General features: G+C 41.9%; 1 protein-coding gene across 2 annotated transcripts; it reads right to left on the minus strand.

Moving 5' to 3' along the window:
* Nucleotides 1-12351: 12351 nt before the first annotated feature.
* LOC134476457 (proline-rich protein 36-like) lies at nucleotides 12352-22734 on the minus strand. 2 transcript variants are annotated; one of them, XM_063250820.1, is made up of 4 exons: nucleotides 22633-22734; nucleotides 21395-21488; nucleotides 15857-16041; nucleotides 12352-12876 (listed from the first exon to the last, which is right to left on the minus strand). In XM_063250820.1, exons 1-4 carry the CDS (start codon nucleotides 22657-22659, stop codon nucleotides 12712-12714), a joined length of 471 nt encoding a protein of 156 aa, XP_063106890.1. In that variant the 5' UTR covers nucleotides 22660-22734; the 3' UTR covers nucleotides 12352-12711. The 2 variants fall into 2 exon arrangements, with proteins under 2 accessions (XP_063106890.1, XP_063106882.1); XM_063250812.1 differs by lacking the exons at nucleotides 21395-21488; nucleotides 22633-22734 and adding an exon at nucleotides 17290-17387 and having other exon boundaries at nucleotides 12352-16041.
* Nucleotides 22735-23216: the final 482 nt, after the last annotated feature.

Genomic DNA, 23216 nt, shown 5'->3' on the forward strand with positions numbered 1-23216 from the left:
TACTCTACCATAATGCAAATGCTGCCTTTCTGGGATAGAGTGGCACCATTTGGGACTCTTGTCTCCACTGGCTGTCTACTAGTGAAACCAGAGAGGATCCTGGACATGGCTTTTTCTTTCTTTTGTTTTTGTTTTTTCTGTTTTTCTTTTTTTTTTCTTAACTGTTTCTCCTTCATTGTTTATATAGGAGTGTGAGAGTGGTCCCTAACCTCTTTGTGGCTGTGGTTCTGTTCTGTTCTTCTTTTTCTCTCTTCCATCTCTCTTTTCTTTCAATCTTCTGCACCAGTTTCTCCAAATTGTCATGATCTCCCTTTGTCCTCCAATCTTACTTCTAATCTCTTTCTCGTCTTACAGTGTCTATGTTCTCCTTAATCCATTTTAAAATTTAACCTAGAGGGCAAAATTGGGACATAATGGATTTATATATTGCACATGATTATCTGGTTTGGTTTTTTTTTTACATTTTGTTACATAATAACAAATCTAGTTCATATGGTTAAAAGTTACAAATTAAGAGTTAGCTCTGATTGTTGTTTTCTAGGCTGTGTTTGATGTTATTGGTACTACTATAGTCAAAATTGACATAATTGGCGGCGGGGGTTTAGCACAGTGGCATAAGTGCCTGCCTTGCAGGTGTATGATCATGAGTTCAATCCCTGGTACCAAAAAAAAAGCATCAAAAAAATTGATATAATTGTTCTAAATAGCTGTTGATCCTGATAATCCATGACTGAGATTAACTAAGGGTCACAGAAAATAGGGTGGCACAATGCCAAAGAACCAGGCCAAACAAGCAACAACGTCTTATCTGCAATAAACTGAAGAGGTAAAATCTTCTAACAGACTGAAAACCTGAAAACTAGCTATACCTGGAAGATACCTCAGAGAGGTAATCATCACTTAAGGGTCCTAAATATTACCAATAAAGCAACCTACCCTAGGCAACTTACAAGCATCATCCCAGGAGTTAAACTAAAAAAATAAAGAAAATAAAATGAGAAGACACTTAAGCAAAATGCAACCTCAGACATCCAGTTCCCCAAAGGCAAAACCAGGGGTAAACAACGAGGTGGGACAATATGAAAGCCCCCCATCAGGGCTCTCTGAAGTGGAAACAACAAAGCAGTTGAATGAGGCTCTGGAAAAAATGAAATCAGAAATAACCTCTCAGATAATTACAGAGATTACCAAAATATACACCATGTTTAGCAATATTAGAGCACACACAGATAAAAAAAAAAAATAGATTCGCTTAAGCAAATTATGCAGTATGGGAAAGAAATAGAATCCATAAAGCAGATTCAGGCAGTTATCCAGGAGAATAAAAACTCCATTAAAAGTATTCAAAGAAGATTAAGCCAGTGTGAAGACAGGATCTCAGATATTAAAGATAGGGTTGGGGCTGGGGATTTAGCTCAGCAGCATAAGCACCTGCCTTGCAAGCAGGCAGTCATGAGTTTGATCCCTGGTACCAAAAAAAAAAAAAGATAGGCTTGCAGTTAGTGACCAGGAAAAGAAAGATTTCTCAAAACTAGCAAGGGACCATGAGAAATCAATCCAGCAGCTGCTAGATGAGACAAAGAAGAATAATTTAAGATTAATTGGAGTCAATGACCAAGCAAGAGATATCATAAATCATATTTAAAAAAATGTTCAGAAGTCATGATAGAAAACAGAGAATTTGATATACATATGAATGAGGCATATAGAAATCAAATTAGCAGTGATCAAAAAATCTACAGCCAGGCATAGCCTAGTCAAGATCCCAGAAATTCAACACAAGAGTAGAATCCTAAAAGCTGAGAAAAGAAACAAATCACCTATGAAGGAAAGCCCATCAGAATTACAGTTACTTTCTCAGCACAAACTTTCAAGGCAAGGAGAACTCTAGATTCTAAAGGAAAACAGCTTTCAACCCAGATTGATGTACCTCACAAAACTGTTTTTCAAAATTGATGGAGAAATAAGATAGTTCCATGACAAAGAACATTTGCAGAAATTTATGGTCACCAAACCAGAACTCCAAACTGTGTTGAAGGACATTCTAGAAAGAGATAATAAGGACCACATCTCCATGAACCCAAACAGAAGAAATCCACCAGGGAAGGTAAACAATTTAGTGGGAGGAGAAAAAAAGGGGGGGAGTCAACAACAGGAAAATAACATAGCAAGGATAAGTCAATACATATCAGTTATAACCATTAATGTTAATGGTCTTAATTCACCAGTCAAAAGACACAGACAGGCAAAATAGATCAATAAGCAAGAGCCAACAATATTTTGCATACAAGAAACACATTTAATTAAAAAAGTAATTCATTGACTAAAAATCAAAGGATGAAAATCAATAGTCCATGTGACAGGAACACAGAAATAAGCAGGGGTAGCAGACAAAGTGAATTTCAAGCCAAAACTGAGTAAGAGAAATAAGGTAACTACATCCTTGTAAAGGGGACAATCCAAGAGGAAAAGATAGCAATCATAAATATATATGCAACAAATACTAGTGCATCCAACTATATAAAACATTACTAATGGACATGAAAAATCAAGTAAGCACTAATAAATTGCATTGGGAGATCTCAATAACCCATTGTCACAAAAATACAGATCAACTAGATAAAAATCAATAATGAAATACTAGAAATAAACCAAATTTTTGAACAAATAGACCTAGTAGATGTCTATAGAGTGTTTCGCCCCACAACATCAGAGTACACATTCTTCTCAGGTGCACATGGGACATTCTCCAAAATAGACCATATAGACCATAGAACATGCTTAAGCAAATGCAAAGGAATCAAAATTATCTCACATGCACTATCAGACCACAGTGCAATGAAATTGGAAATCCATGCCAAAGGAAACCACAAGAACTTCATACACACATGGAAATTAAATAGCACCCTACTGAACAAACAATGGGTCATAGAGGAATTTAACAATGAAATTAGACAGTTCTTACAATGAATGGTAATGACAATACAACAAACTGGAACTTGTGGAACACAATGAAAGCAGTCTTGAGAGGAAAATTTATAGCAATAAATACCCATAACAGGAAAACAGAGCAAGCACATATACACATCCTAATGTTGAATCTTAAACTTCTAGAAAAGGAAGAGCAAGTTAAATCAAAAGCTCATGCAAATGAAGAAACTATAAAAGTCAGAGCTAACATTAACACACTGAAAACTAAAAAAAAAAAAAAAAAATACAGAGAATCAATAAATCAAAGAGTTGGATGTTTGAAAGATTAAATAAAATTGACAAACCCTTAACCATCCTTATCAAAAAAAGGAAAGAAAAGACTGAAATCCATACAATTAGGAATGAAAAGGATAAAATCACAACAGACCCTGCAGAAATCCAGAATATCATCTATACCTACTTTGAAACCTTGTATTCTAACAAGATGGAAAATACAGAAGAAATGCACAGATTCCTAGATACATATGAATTATCAAAGCTGAATCAAAAAGATACAAAAATCCTAATAATCCAATATCAAGAAATGAAATTGAAGACATAATTTAAAACCTACCACCAAAGAATATCCTGGGCCCTGATAGATTCACTGCTGAATTCTACAAGAAATTTACAGAAGACCTAATAACACTATTTCTAAAACCTTTTAATGAAATTTAAAGAGAAGCAATACTTTCAAATTCATTCTGGAAGCAAGTATTACCCTGATACCAAAAACCAGACAAAGATTGAACTAAGAAAGAGAGTTACAGGCCAATCTCCCTAATGAACATTCATGCAAAAATTCTCAATAAGATACTGACAAACAGAATGCAGCAAACTGTCAAGATTATATACCATGATCAAGTGGGATGCATCCCAGGGATTCAGGGATGGTTCAATATACATAAATCCATAAATGTAATTAACATATTACAGAGCCAAGGACATACATATTACATATGTAATTAACATATTAACAGAGCCAAGGACAAAATCATATGATCATCTCAATAGAGGCAGAAAAAGATTTTGACGAAGTCTAGCACACATTCATGATTAAAAGAACACTACAGAAAATTGGAATGGATGATCTTTATCTCAGCTTGATAAAAGCCATCTATGACAAACCAACAGCCAACATCATACTAAATGAACAAAAACTGAAACCTTTCATTCTAAAATCAGGAACAAGACAAGCATCCCACTGTCTTCATTCTTATTCAGCATAATCCTGAAAACTTTAGCTGAAGCACTTAGACAAAAGAAGGAAATAAAAGGAATATAGGTAGGAAAGGAAGAAGTTAAACTATCATTATTTGCATATGATGTAATACTCTACTTAGAAGACCCCAAAAATTCCACCAAAAGACTTCTAGATTTAATAAGCAAATTCAGTAACATAACTGGGTTACAAAATCAACACTCAAAAATCAATAGCCCTCCTGTATATGAATAACAAACTCACTGAGAGGCAAATCAGTGAAACACTAACTTTTACAATAGCACCCAAAAAAATGAAATACCTAGTAATCAATCTAACAAAGGATGTAAAAAAATCTCTACATTGAAAACTACAGCACTCTGAAAAAGGAGACTGAAGAGGACATTGGAAAATGGGGAGATATCCTGTGTTTTTGGATAGAAAGAATATAGTGAAAATGGTCACACTTCCAAAACTGTTATATAGATTCAATGCAATTCCAATTAAAATTCCAATAGTATATCTCATAGAATTAGAGAAAACAATCCTAAAATTCATCTGAGACCACAAGAGACCTAGAATGGCAAAGCAAATCGTGGGCAACAAAGGCAAAGCAGGGGGGATTACAATCTCTGATTTGAAATTATACTATAAAGGTAATGTGATAAAAACAGCATGGTACTGGAAAAAAAAAAAAAAAAAACCAGACCCAATGATCAATGCAGTAGAAGATGCAGAAACAACTGCAGACACAGGAAGCTACCTTATCTTTGACAAAGATGCCAAACACATTAACTAGATGAAAGATAGCTCTTTAATAAATGGTATTAGAAAAATTGACTCTACACATGCTGAAGATTAAAACTGGATCCATATCTTTCACCATGTAGAAAGCTAAAATCAGAATGGATCAAAGATCTTAATATTAAAACAGTAACACTAAATCTGCTGGAAGATAGAGTAGGTAAAATTCTGGAAGACATTGGTGTAGGCAAAGACTTTATGAACAAAACCCTGATTGCATAGGAAGTATCACAAAGAATCAACAGCTGGGATCTTATCCTACAAAAAAGCTTTTCCACAGCAAGAGAAACCACCAATGGAGTGAAGAGATAACCCACAACATGGGAGAAAATGTTTGCCAGCTGTATCTCAGACAAAGGATTTCTGTCTAGAACATACAAAGAACTCAAAAAAATCAGTCCTCCCAGATTTAAAGATCTAATCCAAAAATGGGCATCTGAGATGAATACACACTTCTCAGATGAAAAAATACAAACAGCAAATAAATATGCAAAAAGATGTTCAACATTCTGATCATTCGAGAGATGCAAATTAACACTGAGATTCCACTTCACCACAGAAAGAATGGCTAGTATCAAGAAATCAACCAATAACAAATGCTGGAGGGACCATGGGGAAAAAAGAACCCTTCTCTACTGTTGGTGAGAATGCAGACTGGTGCAATCACTGTAGAAATCAGTGTAGAAATTCCTCAGAAATACTAGGACTAAAGGTCCCATTCAACCCATCTATTTCCCTTCTGGGTATCTTCCCAAATATACCACCGTTATATATGTGCACCAAAGTTTATAGCAGCACAATTTGTAATTGCAGCACAATTTGTAATAGCCAGATCTTGGAAACAACCTGAATGTTTATCAGCTGAGGAGTGGATAAAAAAAAGATGTGGTATTCTTATACCATGGAGTACTACTCAGTCATAAAGAAGGATAAACTGGAGCCTTTTCTAGGTAAATGGATGCAACTTGAGACTATACTTATTAGTGAAATAAATAAGACACACATTATATTGTCTCATTAGTGTGAGAAGCTGAAAGAAACGTATGTATATGTGTATAAAAATAGTTAAGATTGGCTGGGGATTTAGCTCAGCGGTGTAAGCACCTGCCTTGCAAGCAGGCAGTCGTGAGTTCGATCACCGGTACCAATAAAAAGGAAAAAGACAAAAAAAAATAGTTAAGATAGTTTTACTACAGATTTCTCTGAGTTCACTGAAGAGAAAGATTTGTGCTGGTATTGTTTGGATAATTAAATGCAAATGTCTTGTGCTCTAGGTGAATGATTTGGGGATGACAATGCATAATGTATGGGGAAAAAAGGCATAATGTATGTACCACTGTTGCATTGACATGTTTTGAAATTTTGTTTTAGTATTTTTTTTCTCCTTGAAATAAAAAATGGACTTAAAAAAAACACAAGCTATCATAAAGAGAAAACTCCTCTCTATGCATCAAAAACAGTCACACACAGATTGCTGAGTACACTGTCAGGAGGGCCATCAGTCTGCAGTTTAGAGCTATATCCCAGTTCTCACAATAAAAAGTTTAGGGTGAAGGTTAAATATTTTATCAATTTAAACAGCCAATTTAAACAGGAACTGGAGAATCTCCATTTCACTATTCTTTAAATTTGGCCTGTAACATCAGGGAAAAATTAGTGTACATACTTTTAAATGGCTTTGAATTCTGAATTTTTCTTTCCCTTCTAGAAACCTGGCAGTCTCTAGGGCTTTATTTCAGGGTCACACACCCAGGGCTTTGTTTACATTTCTCCCCTGGGCTGCAGAGGCAGGTGACTTAGGACAGAGGGTGTGACTCAGCAGTGTGGAGGCTGGGGAAGCTGACTCAAGTGAATTTGTTCCAAGCTGTCTACTAAAACATTCCTGACTCTGTTCTTTGGCAGATTCAGTACTTTGAGGAAAAATTCCTCTCTTCATCCCTCTGCTCTAATGAGCACCATGAACCCCACTGGTCAGCCCTATCATGAACTGCTTTCACTGGGCATGTGAGCTGTGACCTTGTTAGGGTCCTCATTGGCCCAAAATAGCCTCTGCAGCTGCTGCCTTTCCAAGATACTGGAAGGGGAAAAGAGACAACAATGAATCTTAAACTGTTAAATCTCTCTCAAAATATGGTCTGAAAACCACTTAAAATGAGAATTGCCTGGGGACCCCTCACCTTCCTAGGTCCCACCTTCCTACTGTATCAGGCTATCTGCAGGTAGTGCCATATTGCTACACAGAGCTAAGTTACAAAGAAACAGTACAGGCAGGCAAAAAGGGAGCCAGTGCACAAGTGACACATTGTAACTGTAGGGGAGCCACAGACACAACCACTGAGGGTCAGACCTCAAGATAATAGATAAAATGAATGCAACCACATACTTTCCCTAAGAATAAACAATAGTGATTGATATTTTCAGTAGCTGTCAATCACCTTGGAAAATCCAGGAAGAGCCATTGACTCACACCTCCAGGAAAAGCCCCTGTTCTGTTTCATGCCTGCTTGGTACCTGACTTGTTTGCCCATTTGATCTCCATTTAATTAATATTACCTAAGCAATTATGCACATAATCTTACTGATTGACCATAGTTTTGTCCCACCTCATGCCCACCTTGTGATTTCCCACTTTTGCCCCACTTTGGACCTGTCTCTTTGGAGGCTGGAAGATCACTATGAGTTTGAGGCCAGCCTGGGATACACTGTGAGTTCAAGGCCAACCTGGACCACACGGTAAGGCACTGCCTAAAAAAAGGCCTTGAGGGTATTCTGTATATTTTATTCACAACTGAGTGTAATAATTTTTTTCAATTTTAGGAACTGCAACCAGTGTCTTTGCACTGAATTATACCCCCAGTTCTTTCTAAAAAAAATTTTTTTTTGAGGGGCTGGGGATTCAGCTCAGCAGCATAAAGGCCTGCCTTGCAAGCAGGCAGTCATGAGTTTGATCCCCGGTACCGATAAAAAGGAAAAAGACCAAAAAAAAAAAAAATTTTTTTTTTTGAGACAGTGTTACTAAAATGCCCAGGTTGGGCTCAAACTTTTAATCCTCAGCCTCTCTTAGTGCTGGGGTTACAGGCATTTGCCAGCACACATGACTATGATGAGAATTTTAAAAGAATGCTTAGTTCCATAAAAGCTGGGTATGATGGTACATGCCTGAAATCCTAGCACTAAGGAAGCTGAGGCAGGAGGATAATGAGTTTGAAGGCAGTTTGGATATGTGAGCTACATCGTAGTGAGGCCAGCCCTAGCTGCATAGCAAAACCCTGTCTCCAAACAAACAAACAGAAATTTAGTTTCAGCAAAGCAATTTGCTACTCTGTAACTCTTACTATAAACTACTGAGATAGGAGGTAGGAAGCGAAAAAGCTGGCTGGGAAAAGAAGTGGAACTTGTTAATCATAAGATCCCAGGACACCACCAAATAATTCATAGGACCCCTATGTAGAACTTCTTGTGGGCTTGCACAGAACGTGGATGGTATAAAAGAGATGAGACGCCATGAGGAGCCCACTACTGTGACTCTTCACGGGAGCCCACCCTGAGTCTCCCCAACCCAGGTGTGCTTTTACTTTTGTTTTGTTTTTCTGTACTTTTATTTTTGCACCTTTTCTCTTTTGTTAGATCCAAGTTCATTCTGCAGAGCCAGTTTCTTCATCCCTCACTTTGCAAATATGTAAACTTTTGGCATTGTTTTTGCTTGTCTCTTTTTTTTTTCTTTTTTGTTTTTGCTTGTCTCATTCATTTCTTTGTGGCAATAAAGACCTGCAATACCTTTAATTGCCAATCCACTACTAAAGGAACTACCCAACAACACTATGATAATAATAAATGTCTTGGGTTTCCAGTCTCTTACTGTCAAGCAATTCAAAGTGTTCAATTAGGAATTCTGTTTTTTTTTTTTTTTTTTTTTTTTAAGAAAATGAATAAACAGATCTGGGGTACAGATGCTGATTCTTTACAGAAGGCAAAGAAAACGGCTTAGTTCTTCATAACTCAGAGTTTTCAAAACCATTTTCTGCCATACTTTCCAAAGACTCTAATATCCTACCTAGAAATAAGGTTAATTTTTGAAGGACACCTGCAAGACTAGAAGCCCAAGTTAAGAAGATCAGAAACAAACATTTTCTGGCTACTTAAAAGTACTGTTGTGTGAACAAAGTAGTTGTGACTTACTTAAGGAACAGAATAGAGCATTTACAACCTATTTCCTGATGTGTACAAAGGAGGTGGAGAATAAAACAGGTCATTTTAGGGTTGTAAGGCATGGTGAGGAGGGTGGACTGCTACCCTGCACCCCACCTAAAGCAGCAACAGCTGATTTATTAATTTATGGACTTTGGAGCTTATTCAAATAACCATGTGCAACCTTATTCAGATATACATGTTCTGTTATGTTGGAAATTAATTTAAAAAGAGAGAAGCAGGGCCCGTGAAATCTCTTAAGCCTCACTGTTAAGATCTCAAGGACACACTTCTTAAAGATAATAAGAATTTTTTTTATAATGCTAGAATTTATCAGACTAGTTAGGCAAGTCTCATTCTCCTCTTCCTCTAAGGTAAGAGAGAGGTCAGTCTTGATCAACCGCCTCTTCCCCTCTCACCCTTAGCACTGCGGGGGTTTATTCTGCAGCAGGAGTGAATGGGTAGGAGGCACCCTTTCACATCTTATCTCCACATTTGTGCAGATAAGAGCTGAAGGTCTGTAGCTGCAAAAATGTCCTAAAATAGAATCTTCCCTCTCAGTCTCATCCCTCACTGGGTACAGGACAACACATCGGGTTCTTGCTTAGGCTTTGGTCTGCACCTGGGAAAAGCAGCTGTATTTACTCTTCTTGCATGTCCTGTGGGGAGAAAAGAGGGGAGATGTAACAGCTGCTACAGCTACTCAAAACAAAGGGTGCTCCTCCGTGCCAGGGCCAGTCCTGGGAGCGCAGACTCGTAATTTGAAGGGTCCTACTTTCAATTATGAAAGAGGTTCAGCTCAATCCCTGTGAGGGTTAAACAGAGATCTTCTGTCCAGACCTATCACAGAGTCACTTGGATCAGTGTAGGACTTCCCTAAAAGACACTATGTCCTACAACTTGCACTTCCTCCTCCCCTTTCATCTATGTATGACTAATTTTTCAAAATTATCAGCCTTGTAGTAAATGATAAATATATTTCCTGCTGAAAATCATATTTTCTGGCTATGGCAACCCTGGCTTTTCGAGAGAACCATGCAATCCAGACCAATAGAGATGATGATCAACACCACATTCTCCTCAACAGGCCTGCCATAAACTGTGGCTGGTTTGAGCACATTGGTCTTTTGTTCTTTTGCCAGGGTACAAGATGCAACCTGGCCTCGCTGATGGTTGAGGTGAGTTTCCTGCCAACAGGAACTGGGGCAAAGGCCTCCCTTGTCCCGCCTCTCCCTTCTAACAGTGTGATGTCTTTGAAATTTAAACTGGGACTACCTGAAACCTCTATCACTGTTTTCCTGATTGTTTTCATCACATCATTACAGTGTTTATTGGTGCTTTCAAATTTTTTAAAGTCATTGTTCATTTTTAAACTTTTAATACTTATGACCTTGGGAGGACCTGGTATATCTGTGCTATTAAAAGGCAATTTCTTAAAGTTTGAAGAGTGAGAAGGATGGAGAGAAAGCAAGAAATTCAGAGTAGTTTTTCCAAGCTCTTTCTCTTTTTTTCTCTCATAAAACTAAGTCTGGATCAATTAATTGATTGATTGGTTGACTATCCAGATTCTTTCCACAGTAAATGAATCATACCCTTATCACTCTTCCCGCCTTTTGGTGCCAATTTCTTTTTTTATTTCTGCCATAGATGCTCCACAAAAAGAAGGGGAAAAAATCAAATTTGTTCTCTTTGTTTATCTCAAGGAGGGGTTTAAGTGGACTTTTAGGAAAGAACACCTTTCTGAGGGCCTTCTGTCAGTTTTGGGAGGCAGCATCCTAAAGTGGCCTCACTTCTAGAGAACAGACTCCACAGCAGCAGCCCTCAAGGGAAAAATAGTGTGTGGGGGGCAGGACTAAGAAACTAATTTGAAACAGTGTAACTGTTACTAGGTAACAAATTCAACCAATAAATGCCAGGCTTTTTTATACAACCAATGATGGGCTAGAATTATTTTGGAGAGTAGCCTATTTGGCAGTGGAATCTGGGCAACAGGGTTCAAGTATTACAGACAGCTAAGTCAATAGAAATGTAGAAGGCAGGCACATAGGGCTGAGGCCTTGGGGGTGCCAGTGGAGAAGGTGAAAATGCTTCAGGACTGTGGCTGGAGGATGAAGACTGAAACACAATGGCTAGATTTATGTGCTTCCCTAAGGAAGAAATAGAAGTTTGAGATTATTGGTATAGCCCTTTTGAGGTTTCCAATGATCTCATTAGGGATAGGTTATCCTCTTCCACTCTCTAAGACTAAAACTAAAACCATTAAGACTATGACTAAGATTAACACTAAGACCAAAACTACTAGGACTAAAATAAACTTGAAGACTAAGACTATAGATTATCAAGCAAGGTTAATGATATTAGCTATATGCCCTTGCTACCTCTGGATCAATATTACCTAAGTGACTACACTTGCAATCTTAGTGGTTAATCGTAATTTTGACCCATGTTGTAGCTGTTGTACTCTAGAAAAAAATAGCTTTGTTTTATTTGTATTATACCAAAATACCTGTAACGTGGCCTTACTGTATATATGTTTCCCTTCCCCCTTCCCCCTTCACCCTTCTCCCTCTGGGTGACCTAATTGATATGTTAATCAATGCTCTCCTCTGTAAAGAATTGTAAATTCCTGCAATACTTCTCTGTCCTCTCCTAAGGGAAACAAAGGTTGTTAATTGCTGCTAGACTCCTCTATTCTCTGCTGAGGAAAACAGGATCTTCCCCATTACTCTATTTCCTGAGTCACGCCCATGACCTTTACTTTACTTTGTGAGCGGTGATAGGTACTGCAGGGGCCGGAAATGTAGAGGAGAGACACACAGCTTTTGCAATCTCTTACTGCACTGTGTCCCTGAGCCCAGGGTAAAATAAATCAGCGCTGCTTTTTAAAATATGTTTTTGCCTCATTTTTTAAACTCAAGCTTGGGGGCTCATTTGTGGATTACAAGAGTAGCTGCCTCATGATTTTGCTCTATAAAACTTTCTTCACTGGCAGCCCCTTTGGGATCCCTCCTTTCTTCCAGGAGCTGTTCCTATTCCCTTTTCTTTTTCCCAATAAATTTTCCTACTCTTTGTTAGGTCTGAGAAGGGGAGAAAGAGGGGGAAGGAGGGGAAGGAGTGGAGGAGTGGGAAGGAGTGGAGTAGAGTGGAGTGGAAAGAGTGGGCGGCGGTGGCTGCAAAGACAAGAAGTATAAAATATAAGTAACGTTTATTTCGGGAATGCGGGGAGAGACCCCCGGCCCCCGGGGCGCAGCATCTCCACCCCAGGGCCGGCAGTCTCTCTCTGGAACACTCACTCTTCTTGAACACGTGGAGTGAGTCACATAAGTAGTCCTTGTCTGGGGTGGACCCCAAGGGGCATTAGGGATGCACAGGTAGCCCGTTGGCACACGTTTGGTGCCAGAGGCAGGTTACTAAGCGCAGGGGTATAGGGTTACAGGTAAATCTCTAAGGGGCGGGGGAGGCAGGAGCTCCTTAATTTGGCTGAGGCTTCTCCTGGTTAAAGTGTCCGGTCTGGGCCAGCAACCCTTTCATATCCCGTCTTATGATTATTAGGAAAAGGGGCGAAGATTTCTCTCTGTAACTACTTCCTGCTGGCTGAGGGCGCTGTATTGGGGTCTAGGGGAGTCAACGGGATGAAGGTTGATGCCCAGGTAGACGCTGATGTTAGGTGTTTTAGCCAGGACAACTTCACTGGTGAATGCACGTATGTTAGACTGGAAAAAACAAAGAAACAAGATGTTATGAGGAGACATGGCACTGTCATATTTATGGACCCAAGTGAGGTAGAGGGAAAGGTGTCTTTGATTTAGACCTGTTATTCTATCAGGATGACTTTGAGGTGGCAAGGCAGGATTCTGAAAAATTAAACGTGGGATTAGGAGGAGTGAAGTTATGAGAGGTGATTATTCCCCCATATGAAAGCATAAAAGTTAAAAGGTAGGTAGGTAAGGCTTGTCTCTGGTATATATGACGTTGGAGTCTGTAGGCAATCCTGTTAGAGAGTCCTGCTATAGAAATGATCATTAATAGAATGTAAGAAATTAAGAATCAAACTGGACAACAAAACATGACAACCTGTGAGTCGTAAGGCAGAGATGAGTATCAAAAGGATGGTTAGATCTAGGGCCTGAGTGATGTGAAACCAGGATGGCAGTTTAAAAGGGAATAAAAGCATTTTAAGATTTAGGACTGGGACCTGTATAAAAATGGGCCCTGTTTGTAACTGGCATAGGTTGACCTTCAATACTCCATGAGACATTGAGGATTTATTAGCCTAAAAACTCAGTAAGAACTCTGTATATGTGGTCTCTTATGTCCATGAATATAGAGAATGTCTTACCTTGAGAGTTTTAATGTGATTTGGATTCTGAGACAGATATCCACCAAGGTGGTTGGCCCCTGTGACCTGTGAGGGTTACCAGTTAGGGTGGCCAGGATAACCCAGCCCTGGAATAAGATCTTTTGGCAGTGACCTGTGAGGGCTACAAGGTAGGATGGCCAGGCCACTCTCTGGTGGCCAGGATAGCCTAAACAGCCCTGGAGTAAGGTCTCGAAGAATGCCAGCATGGGGGATTTTGTTTGATGTCTTATGATGAATTTGAGTGTGGCCCATGGCGGGGGTGGAGGGGGAGGTAGCTTTACCTTGTGTAGATGTATCTGTCTCAGAATTGTAAGTGTTATTTAAAATAGGAACAACCATAGCAAGGTCTCTGTAGAGCTTGAAGGTCAAGTTTTGCCTTGTTGTTTGAGATCAGGACTATAGTAAAAGTTATCTGTAGAATTAAGTAATTATGTAGGAGCTTAATATTGGCATTTAAGATTATAAGGCAGGCAGGTTGGTAAAATTATCAGGTGGCCAATAATAGTGAATAAATGGTAGAAAAATTGTAAGAAAAAAAATAGCCTCTCTTGAGTGGAACTGAATTGTAAAAAAAAGTTTGGGCAGGGCCACGAGACTTTGGAAACGCGAAGTGTTTAAGGCAGCTTGAGATGCTGAGATAGCACCTGTAGGAAGAGAGCAGAGTTGTGCTTGGGGCGGGATGAGCACCACCACACAGCAGGCAGGAGGGGGGCTGACATGGAACATGCAGAGTGGGCGGGGCAAACGCCGGGACACAGTAGGTGGGGCAGGCTGAGGTCCCACCCAGACGCTTACTGTGACACGCTAAGAGGGCGCAGGAAACTGCAACCGTGTAAGGGGGTGGGGCTTGGAGGCCTGCAGTGGTGATCAGAGGTGGCGCCTGGTGCCACGGAACTATGGCAGCTGTGGCACGCGGCTGGTGCGTGTCCGGTGCGGTAGGGCGGCAGTGGCAGCCTGTGTGCCTGGTGCCGCGGAGGGGCGGGCTGGCAAGGAACATGAAGAGTGGGCAGGGCGAACACGGGACACAGTAGGCGGGGTGGGCTGAGGTCCCACCCAGACACTTACTATGACGCGCTAAGCAGCGCAGGGAAATGATGTATTTTAGCTGCGACCGCATAAGGGAGTGGGGCTTGGAGGCCCGTAGTAGTGGCCAGAAGTGACACCTGGCGTCACGGATGGATGGCTGCTGTAGCTCGAGTGTGTGGGCAGGGGGGGGCACAGCGCGTTCGGGCGGGGGCACCACGGTCGGGGACGTGGCGGTGGGCGCGGGTGGTGGCGCGGTCAGGGGCACGGCCTGCTGCGGCCCGCAGGAGCCAGCGTGTCTGTGAGGGAACCTGCGGCGTGTCTGTGAGGGAACCTGCGGCGCGGACAGTCTCGTGGGTATCCGCCAGCAGCGGAAATGATCGGCTCGAATGAGTTGGCGCAGCATGGAATGTGCTGAGCGAGAGCCCGGCGGCCGCGTGGGGCGCCCGGGTCGGGGCAGCAGCAATGGCTGGAGCCATGGCGCGGAGTCTCGCGGGCATCCGCCAGCGGTGGAAATGACCAGCTCCAATGAGCTGGTGCAGCACAGGACGGGCTGGGCGAGAGGCCGAAACTGTGGGGCCCACAGAATTGGAACACGATGTGAGAGCGAAAAGAAAAAAAGCTGTTTAAAATCTAGAGCAGTTTTATGTGAATCTCTTATTGTCTAGTCTCATTTTAATCTCCGTGGTGGTGACGGGGGATGGGTTGGTGCACACTGGAAACAAAGGGAGCTATTAGCGCAGTGGGAGGGGGGAGGGAGAGGAGCCTGGCACGAGTGGGCCGGGCCGGGTATGGCAGCTGGGGCAATCTATGGGAAGGGCCCAGCTCGCATCCAGAGTCGCGGCGCCGGCCCCCTGGGTGTCCGCCCCCTCCCCCCCCCGCAGGAGATCGCCTCTTGATTGCCGGACTGCCGGTGACCCCCCTCCCGCTGCCGATGACGCGCTGCCGCCGGAGCGGGAACGAAGGAACGCCGGGCGTGCGGGATGGGGAGAGAGGGGGAAGGGAGCGCGTGCTGGGAAACAAAGAGCCTGGTTCAGTGGCTGTTATCTCTTTATGTGTGGGGAGAGGGAGGGATCCTGGAGGAGACAAAGGGACAGGGAAGCTGGCAGGAAAGGTAAAAAGCTTTAAAATGAGGGTTTTTTAGTGTGGGCTCACATCAGCTTGCCTAGAGAGCCCCAAAATCTCTGGAAAAAAAGGTGAGGGCCTAGGTATGGGCTGTCTAAAAGATTCGAAAGGGTCATGAACCCACGCTAGAGGGGAGAAAATCCGCGTGAGCCTGGCCCAGTGGCTATCTCCGGGGAGTTACTCACCTGGTGGGTGTTGGTTGAGAAGCAGCAGTCGAACTTAGGATTTGTGAGTGTAGAAGTGAAGAATCTTGAACAGCAGGGGACCAAAAAACTGGGAAAATCCCAGGAGTTTCTCACCTGCTGTCGAGTCCCGGCACCATCTGTTAGGTCTGAGGAAGGGAAGGAAGGAGTGGAGTGGCCAGTGGTGGCTACAAAGATAAGAAGTATAAAATATAAGTAACGTTTATTTCGGGAATGCGGGGAGAGACCCCCGGCCCCCGGGGCGCAGCATCTCCACCCCAGGGCCGGCGGTCTCTCTCTGGAACACTCACTCTTCTTGAACACGTGGAGTGAGTCACATAAGTAGTCCTTGTCTGGGGTGGACCCCAAGGGGCATTAGGGATGCACAGGTAGCCCATTGGCACACGTTTGGCGCCAGAGGCAGGTTACTAAGCGCAGGGGTATAGGGTTACAGGTAAGTCTCTAAGGGGCGGGGGAGGCAGGAGCTCCTTAATTTGACTGAGGCTTCTCCTGGTTAAAATGTCCGGTCTGGGCCAGCAACCTTTTCACATATCACCCCTGATTTTTCTAATTTCAAGACAGTCTGTCCCATTACTTTGTGATCTCCAGGCACTCCATGCTCTTTCATGCACGCAATTCACATAGCATTTAGGAAATTTAGGGGTGTGTGGTACAGATGTCCTTATACTACAGCTTTTACCACATGGATTCATAAGAGGCATTCCTCCTGCGTGGTGTCTAGTTGAGTACCAGTCTGTATGTCCACTCCCAGTGTGTATTCAACAACCAGGGAAACACAGACATCATATCTGTGGGGAGGCAAGTGTCCAACATCCAAAGACCATGATATAGTGATATTCATACTTCAATGTATGCAGCAGGTCCTTTAGAATGGTCTGGATTGCCATATATTAATGTTGACTTGGCTCTTGTATCCACCAACACTAGCACACACTGCATATTTTTGGGGGACTAGTAAATGGTCAATTCCACATATGGCCAGTCTCCTGGGAATCCCCAAGACCTGGTTACCTTGTTTTTGCTAATTGCCTGTTGCAGGCAGCTGAGTTAGTTAGGAGTATTATAGGCAGTGAGACAGGGCTAGATCCTCAAAGGAGCCTGTGCAGATATCTTACAACTGTGGGGGAGTCAGATACCTCCTGCTGTGGGCCAGGTCTCAAGACAAAGGATCAAAAAAATGCATCATCTACATCCTGAAGACTGATATTCTAATTAGTTCCCTATCTCCCTAGGGGAAAGGTCACAACTGTAAGAATGCCCACTTCCTACAAAACTTGCTTTCCCATTTGTCCCCAATTTAATCAATTTTACCTGAACTACTAATCTTATTGGCTCACTGTCTTAGTTACTTTTTACTCATTGCTGAGACAAAACACCTGAAGTCCAAGTTGGGAAAGGAAAAATGTATTTCTTACAGTTTTTAGAGGTTTCAGTCTACACTCAATTGGCTCCAAGACAGGCGGGCATGGCTGGGCAAACAGCAAGCAGGAACCAGCAAAGAGCAAGACACACCTTCTTCCTGCCATTACATCACATCCTGGCTCCACCCCTATGTAGGTGTAGCACTGACACTATCAATCCAAGCACTAGACAATGAACCAATCACAAATGCACAATGCAAACTCATGAGGCCTGAGGGCCACAGACATAAACCATGACACTCACTATAGTTATGTCCCACCTTATGCCCATCTGCCTTGTGAGTTCCCAGTCCTCCGCCACCGCACCTTGAACCCATAGTTTTACTCTATAAAAGTCCCTGGAAAACAGAGTCTTGGGCAACCTACTCGGGATCCCTTCTGTCTCTCTTCAGACAGAAGCTTTCTTTCTCTCAATGAATATACTCTACTCTTAACCTCTGTTGTTCCTAAAATTCATTCTTTGATTTTAGAGAACACGAGCTCGTACCAGAAGGTTGGGAGTTTTCATTCCCCTATATCAAAAGGAGGCCTTGATTCACCAGGGCTGCTTTGGCCTTCTGGCCCTGGCCCATTGGCTGGTATTGCTGCTCAGGGTATAATTGCCTCCACAGAGTCAGTAACACATCCAATGGCTGTTCGTCTAACTTATCTGCAGCTAGGCCAGCATCCAATAGGTCCATCTAGATCTAGTGCTGACCAACTTTCAGTGGCCCCACAGCTTGTCCTTGGAGGATGGCCCTTTCACCAGGAGACTCCCTTGTTTTTCCTTTGTCAGTACAGCTTTTACAGATTTCACCTTACCTTGGCACTTGACTGTCATATCCCTCAGCCTGGCCAAGGCATCCACAGCATCATGGTTTGGGTGATCTCTAATGGAGGCTAGAAGGGGACTGGAATGTGTCAGCTGGCCTGCTTACCAGGATCATGTCCTTTATGCATGCCTTGAACATTTCCTCATCTGAGCTATGGTACTGCAGTGCGAACATCATTTGCCACATGGCCATTTCGCACAGCATAGTTGTTAAGACTAGCTAGTTGTCCATTTAGTGACTTGCTCTGACAGGCCACCTGAATAATCCCAAACCTGAAATAATTACTGCCATTAATCAATTTATCTCGGTCTGATTACCTGCTTCTGGGTCTGTCCTCTGCACATTCTGCAGAACCCATCTCATAGAAGGGGTGCTGGCTATGGACACCTCTGTGTATGATTATCCCCATCATCCCACAGCTGTATGCCATGAGGGCATTGTTTCACCCACCTTCTGCTTTGTTTTGCCAGCTCCCACAGCTCCATGACTGTACAAATCAAGTACATTGTGTGCCTGGTAGAGATAGGTGGCCCTACTAGTTCTCCCTGAACTAGAGGCTCCTCTGCCTCCACCTTTGGATAAATAGCTGGCCTATCACACAAACTAGGGAATTTTTCTTGGGAGTTTTCTCACACATGGGGACCAATGCTTCCAGAGACATTTTTAGAGGTGGCAGTGTTTCCCACGTCTTGCGACATGAGCTCCATAGCAGCCAGCTGTTACTCAAGGCCCTTCTATATCTGCTGCAACTCTGTCTACTTGCCAAACAAGACTATTTGCTTCTTGATTTACACAGTAGAAGTGAGTGGAAAAACAGCCAAGCCACCCACCTCACCATTTCATAGTGAGGGGGAGGAATTTCTCTATCACTTCTAAGGCTTGCAAGATAAACCTGGTCTCCAGATGGACTGTTTCCCAGTCCTCTGGGGCCTTCCAAGCCACTAAGAAGGTGGCTACAGGTAGTGAGAATGAGGCCAGGGGTTGCTTATTAGCTCTCTTTCACCTTTGGGTGCTGTTTCCACAGCTACAGTGGAACTCTTGTAATCACAAATGAGCCCCCAAGCTCAAGTTCAAAAAATGAAGTAAAAACATATTTTAAAAAGCAGCACTGATTTATTTTATCCTGGGCCCAGCAACACAGTGCAGTTGAAGTTGCAAAAGCTGTGTGTCTCTGTCAAAGCTTGTGGCCTTTATGTACATATCACAGTTTACAGAGTAAGGGGTTATGGGCATGGATCAGGAAATCTGCTTAATGAGGAAGACCTTTGTTTCCCTTAGCAGAGAACAGAGAAGTATAGCAGTAATTAACAACCTTTTGTCAGCTCATTTTAGCACCACATCTGTTATTTGTAGAGGGCAACAATGGTTAACATATCAATTAGGTTAGGTGTTTAGGGATTTATAATTCTTTACAGAGGAGAGAATTGATTAATCAATATATCAATTAATTAATCAATTAATCAATATATCAATTAGGTCACGGGGTGGGGGCACGACACATACAGAACAGTATGGCTACATTACAAGTATTTTGGTATAATACAAATACAACAAAGCTTTTTTTGCTAGTGTACAACAGGAACCACTCACATCCATACCCTGTTGATTCTGCCAACTGTTGGTCCCCTTTAAGGGTCCAAGGTAGATTTTCAAGGTGAGATCCCCAAGTTAATGAAAGCACGTGTGCAAAACAACAGCAACCTTAGCAGACAGCATGGAATAGAGCAAACAGAGCAAGAGTGCAAGAGCACAGCAGAAACCTATGTCTTCCTGGTAGAATTCTTATATAGATTATCTCATATTCACATTCTTACATACTGCTATAACCAGTGCTTGAATGTTTACCTGTGCTGTCATGCTTATTTGACTATATCCCACTGTGCACCTGCACTAGACAAGTGGGGTCATGTCCTTAGCTATCTTTGGATGACCCTGTTATGGCTGATACATTGTGTCAACTTCAGAAGTCTAGAAGCTTAATTAAGTAACTCAGCAGCTCTCTAACCTGGGGTATAAAGGACATGCTGTTACCTCTCTAGAATATTGTTCATTGTGTCAATTTGAGAAGGTCAGAAGGTTAACTGATTCAGCAGGGGGCGGGGTCCTTACTTTGTAAACATCCTCAGGCTGAGGAGGGCATCAAGATGGTGTGACTGTTACAACCACCTGAGGGGAATAGCCTGCTTACACTAGAAGGGAGAAGAATTTTTTTCTTCCCTTTTGCTCTTGCTGTTTTTGTTGTCTTCTGTCACCTTAAAATGTTGCCATTGTGCCATGCTACCCTTCACAAACTGAGCTAAACCTTTCCTTCCTTAATTTTGGATGTCATATATTTTGTTCCAGCAATGAGAGAAAAGTAACCAAGACAGCCCCTGAGCTTTGAAACAGTTTGAGTGGTTTCCCCACAACCTTAGTGTCCACCCATTTAGGCTCTCTCTTGGAAATCCAAGAGCAACATGTTCTTCTTTTCCTTATTCCAAATTCTCCTGACTTCCTCTTTTGAGTCATGACTTCATTTCTTAATGTTGTGAGCCCACAAACTTGGCACATTTGACATTTAACTGGTTAGGAGTTATATTTTTCCATATCATAATGGCAGTCCCACAGAGATAATTGGAAGGAGGTAAAAGTTTCCTTTTGTCTGATGACACTGATAAAATATTTTGACTAGATTCTGGATTGTGACTTGTTTAGGTAACCAAGAATTGTCATCCCTTGTGTGTTGGTTGCCACAACCCTTGTGGCTCTTGAGGTTCTTGGGATAAAGGGCCATGAGCGGATGAGAAAAATAAACAGACAAAAGGTGGGGTTGGGGGAGACATCTTTCTCCTGATCAGAGGAAAGGGAAATGGCCCCTCACTATAGGGGTGTTTATTTATGCGTTTAGCAACTTAAATGTCACATGACACCTGTAGTAATTTGCATGTATGGCAACCTAAGGGCCTGATTTTAGGGTCAGGAGTCACTTGTTTCTGTGCCTCCCCAGGCAGGCTTTGTTCTTGTTCCCACAGGTGTGGTCAATTTCCATAGCTTCAATGGCTCCCTACAATTGGTTGCTTATGTGTTGGTATTTTTTGTTTTGTTTTTTGTGAAAGTAGTAGAAAGCTTAAGTTGGAAGTGTGAAAATAATGTGATGCCTTTTGAGTTTTTGATTTGTTTGGCAGTTACAATATAGCCTGCTCTCATTACAGACAGGCCTTTGGGGTGGATATTTTTGTGTGTGCTCTCATTCTCAAGTGTGTCTGAAGATTCAGCTGGAGGCTGTGGGACAGCTTTTGGTATCTTACCTCTGTGAGGATGGTTGTTATCAGTACCAGATGTTTTATGTTTGTCTTTGCAATTCTGGGAATCATTTTCCTTTCTGATTGAAGGCTTCTGAACCTTTAGAACATGAGAGCACAAAAGACAGGCATTCCCTTTAGACTGCATACCCCCATGCCTGGGTTATAAGACTCAGAAATCATGCTCTTCCAGGAAGACACATAGACAGCGTCTACAGTAAGGGTCTCTCACACTACTTGTGGGAAAAACCCTCATCCTAAGACACTGTGGAGAGAACTGATCTCTGGGTGATGGCAGGGAAAAGTATTTCCAAAGCACACATATTTTAGAAGTCCTGGACATCATAGTTTAAATGATCAGCTCCAATATGCCCTTTGATTTTCTTTCTCTTGCTTTCTCTAGAAACATTGAAAAACAATCATTAAGGTCACTTGATCATTTTATTTAACCTTCCACTTCACAATGTTTCCCTGCTTAAGATGGAGTCATTACAGCACTGATGATTTCACTGATAGAACAGAAAACATTTCTAGGGACCATTATGATTCTGATAACAGTTTTAAACAAAATAGGTATTAAGGGAGCACAATAGTCATAGCCACTAGTCCCCAGAGGAGTGCCCCTCTCTTTCCATGATTTCTCTCCAGAACATGTCACCAGGCCCACAAACAAGTTCTATACTTAGAAATATGCTAAAGTCTGACAAAGAAAAAAACCAACAGCTAAGTATGACCCAAGGAGTCACAGAATCAGGAGGAAAGGGGCGCATGCACCAGTGGGGGTGGGAAGTGCAGCTGTAGCCACTTAGTTCCGGCCTCTCCTCCAACTCACTGCTGCTGGCACTAGGTGGAGTCAAATGCAAGAGACAGCTTAGGTGCGTGGTTACAAAATAAGCAGGGAAAGACAGAGACTTTTTTTTTCATCTTGTTTCTTCTTAAAATGGAGAAGAAACTGACCTAGGCAGACATGTGCAGCGGGTCAGATAGGGGTCTTGGCAGATTTGTGACTTCCCCTACTGTTGGGAATACACATTTGGTAGGTTCCCTGGTCTGAGCACCCTCTCCCTCAAAAATACAATAATTACATGACTTATAAACATTTCTGCTGTGAACTTTCACAGGTGTACTGTAAAAGACTCATTTCATTGGATTATAAATGAGTATTGTATTATATTTGATATATAAATGAGTCTGATTTACGAACTTTCTCTAGAAAGAAACTCATTCATAAACTGGAGACTTACTGTGGCTGACATTGCTGTACTTCTCATAGTCCTTCACAGGGAACAGTGACCCGGGGCTGTCAGGACAACAGTGGCTGTCAAACAACCGTGACCATAAGAATAACAGAAGGCCCCAGTAAGCCTGCGTGAGAAGCCTGTACACATGTTATAGGGTTCAGATAAAACACTGGCCCAGCTCCCTTCTTAAAAATAGCATTTACTTTCACAAGTGTAAGAGTTTTCTTCCTCTTCTGATTCTTATTACAAGACATCTCTGATAATTGATGACCTATAGGAAAAGTTCTGCCTATTCTTTTTATAGTTAAAAACCAATATATCCAGGACTGTAATCTTTTTTAAAAGTAATTGTTTTGTGCATCTTATATGTTTGCCTGCCTGTCCAATCTGTGTTAATAACCAGTTAAGATACCTATAAGTGCTTCATTAAAGAGTTTTTAAAGTTCATATCAATTTTCTTTTCTTTTTCCATTTCTAAATTTTTGGATTTTTTTTGTAATTTCCATAGAAAACTGGTTATACGATTTTCAGGATAGCCAAACTCAGAATGTTACCAGGTGAAGAAGACAAATGTGCTGATGAATGCT

The sequence above is a fragment of the Cavia porcellus genome, unplaced genomic scaffold, assembly GCF_034190915.1.
Source record: "Cavia porcellus strain 051 isolate PalLab524CR breed Dunkin Hartley unplaced genomic scaffold, mCavPor4.1 scaffold_1, whole genome shotgun sequence".
Taxonomy (NCBI): domain Eukaryota; kingdom Metazoa; phylum Chordata; class Mammalia; order Rodentia; family Caviidae; genus Cavia; species Cavia porcellus.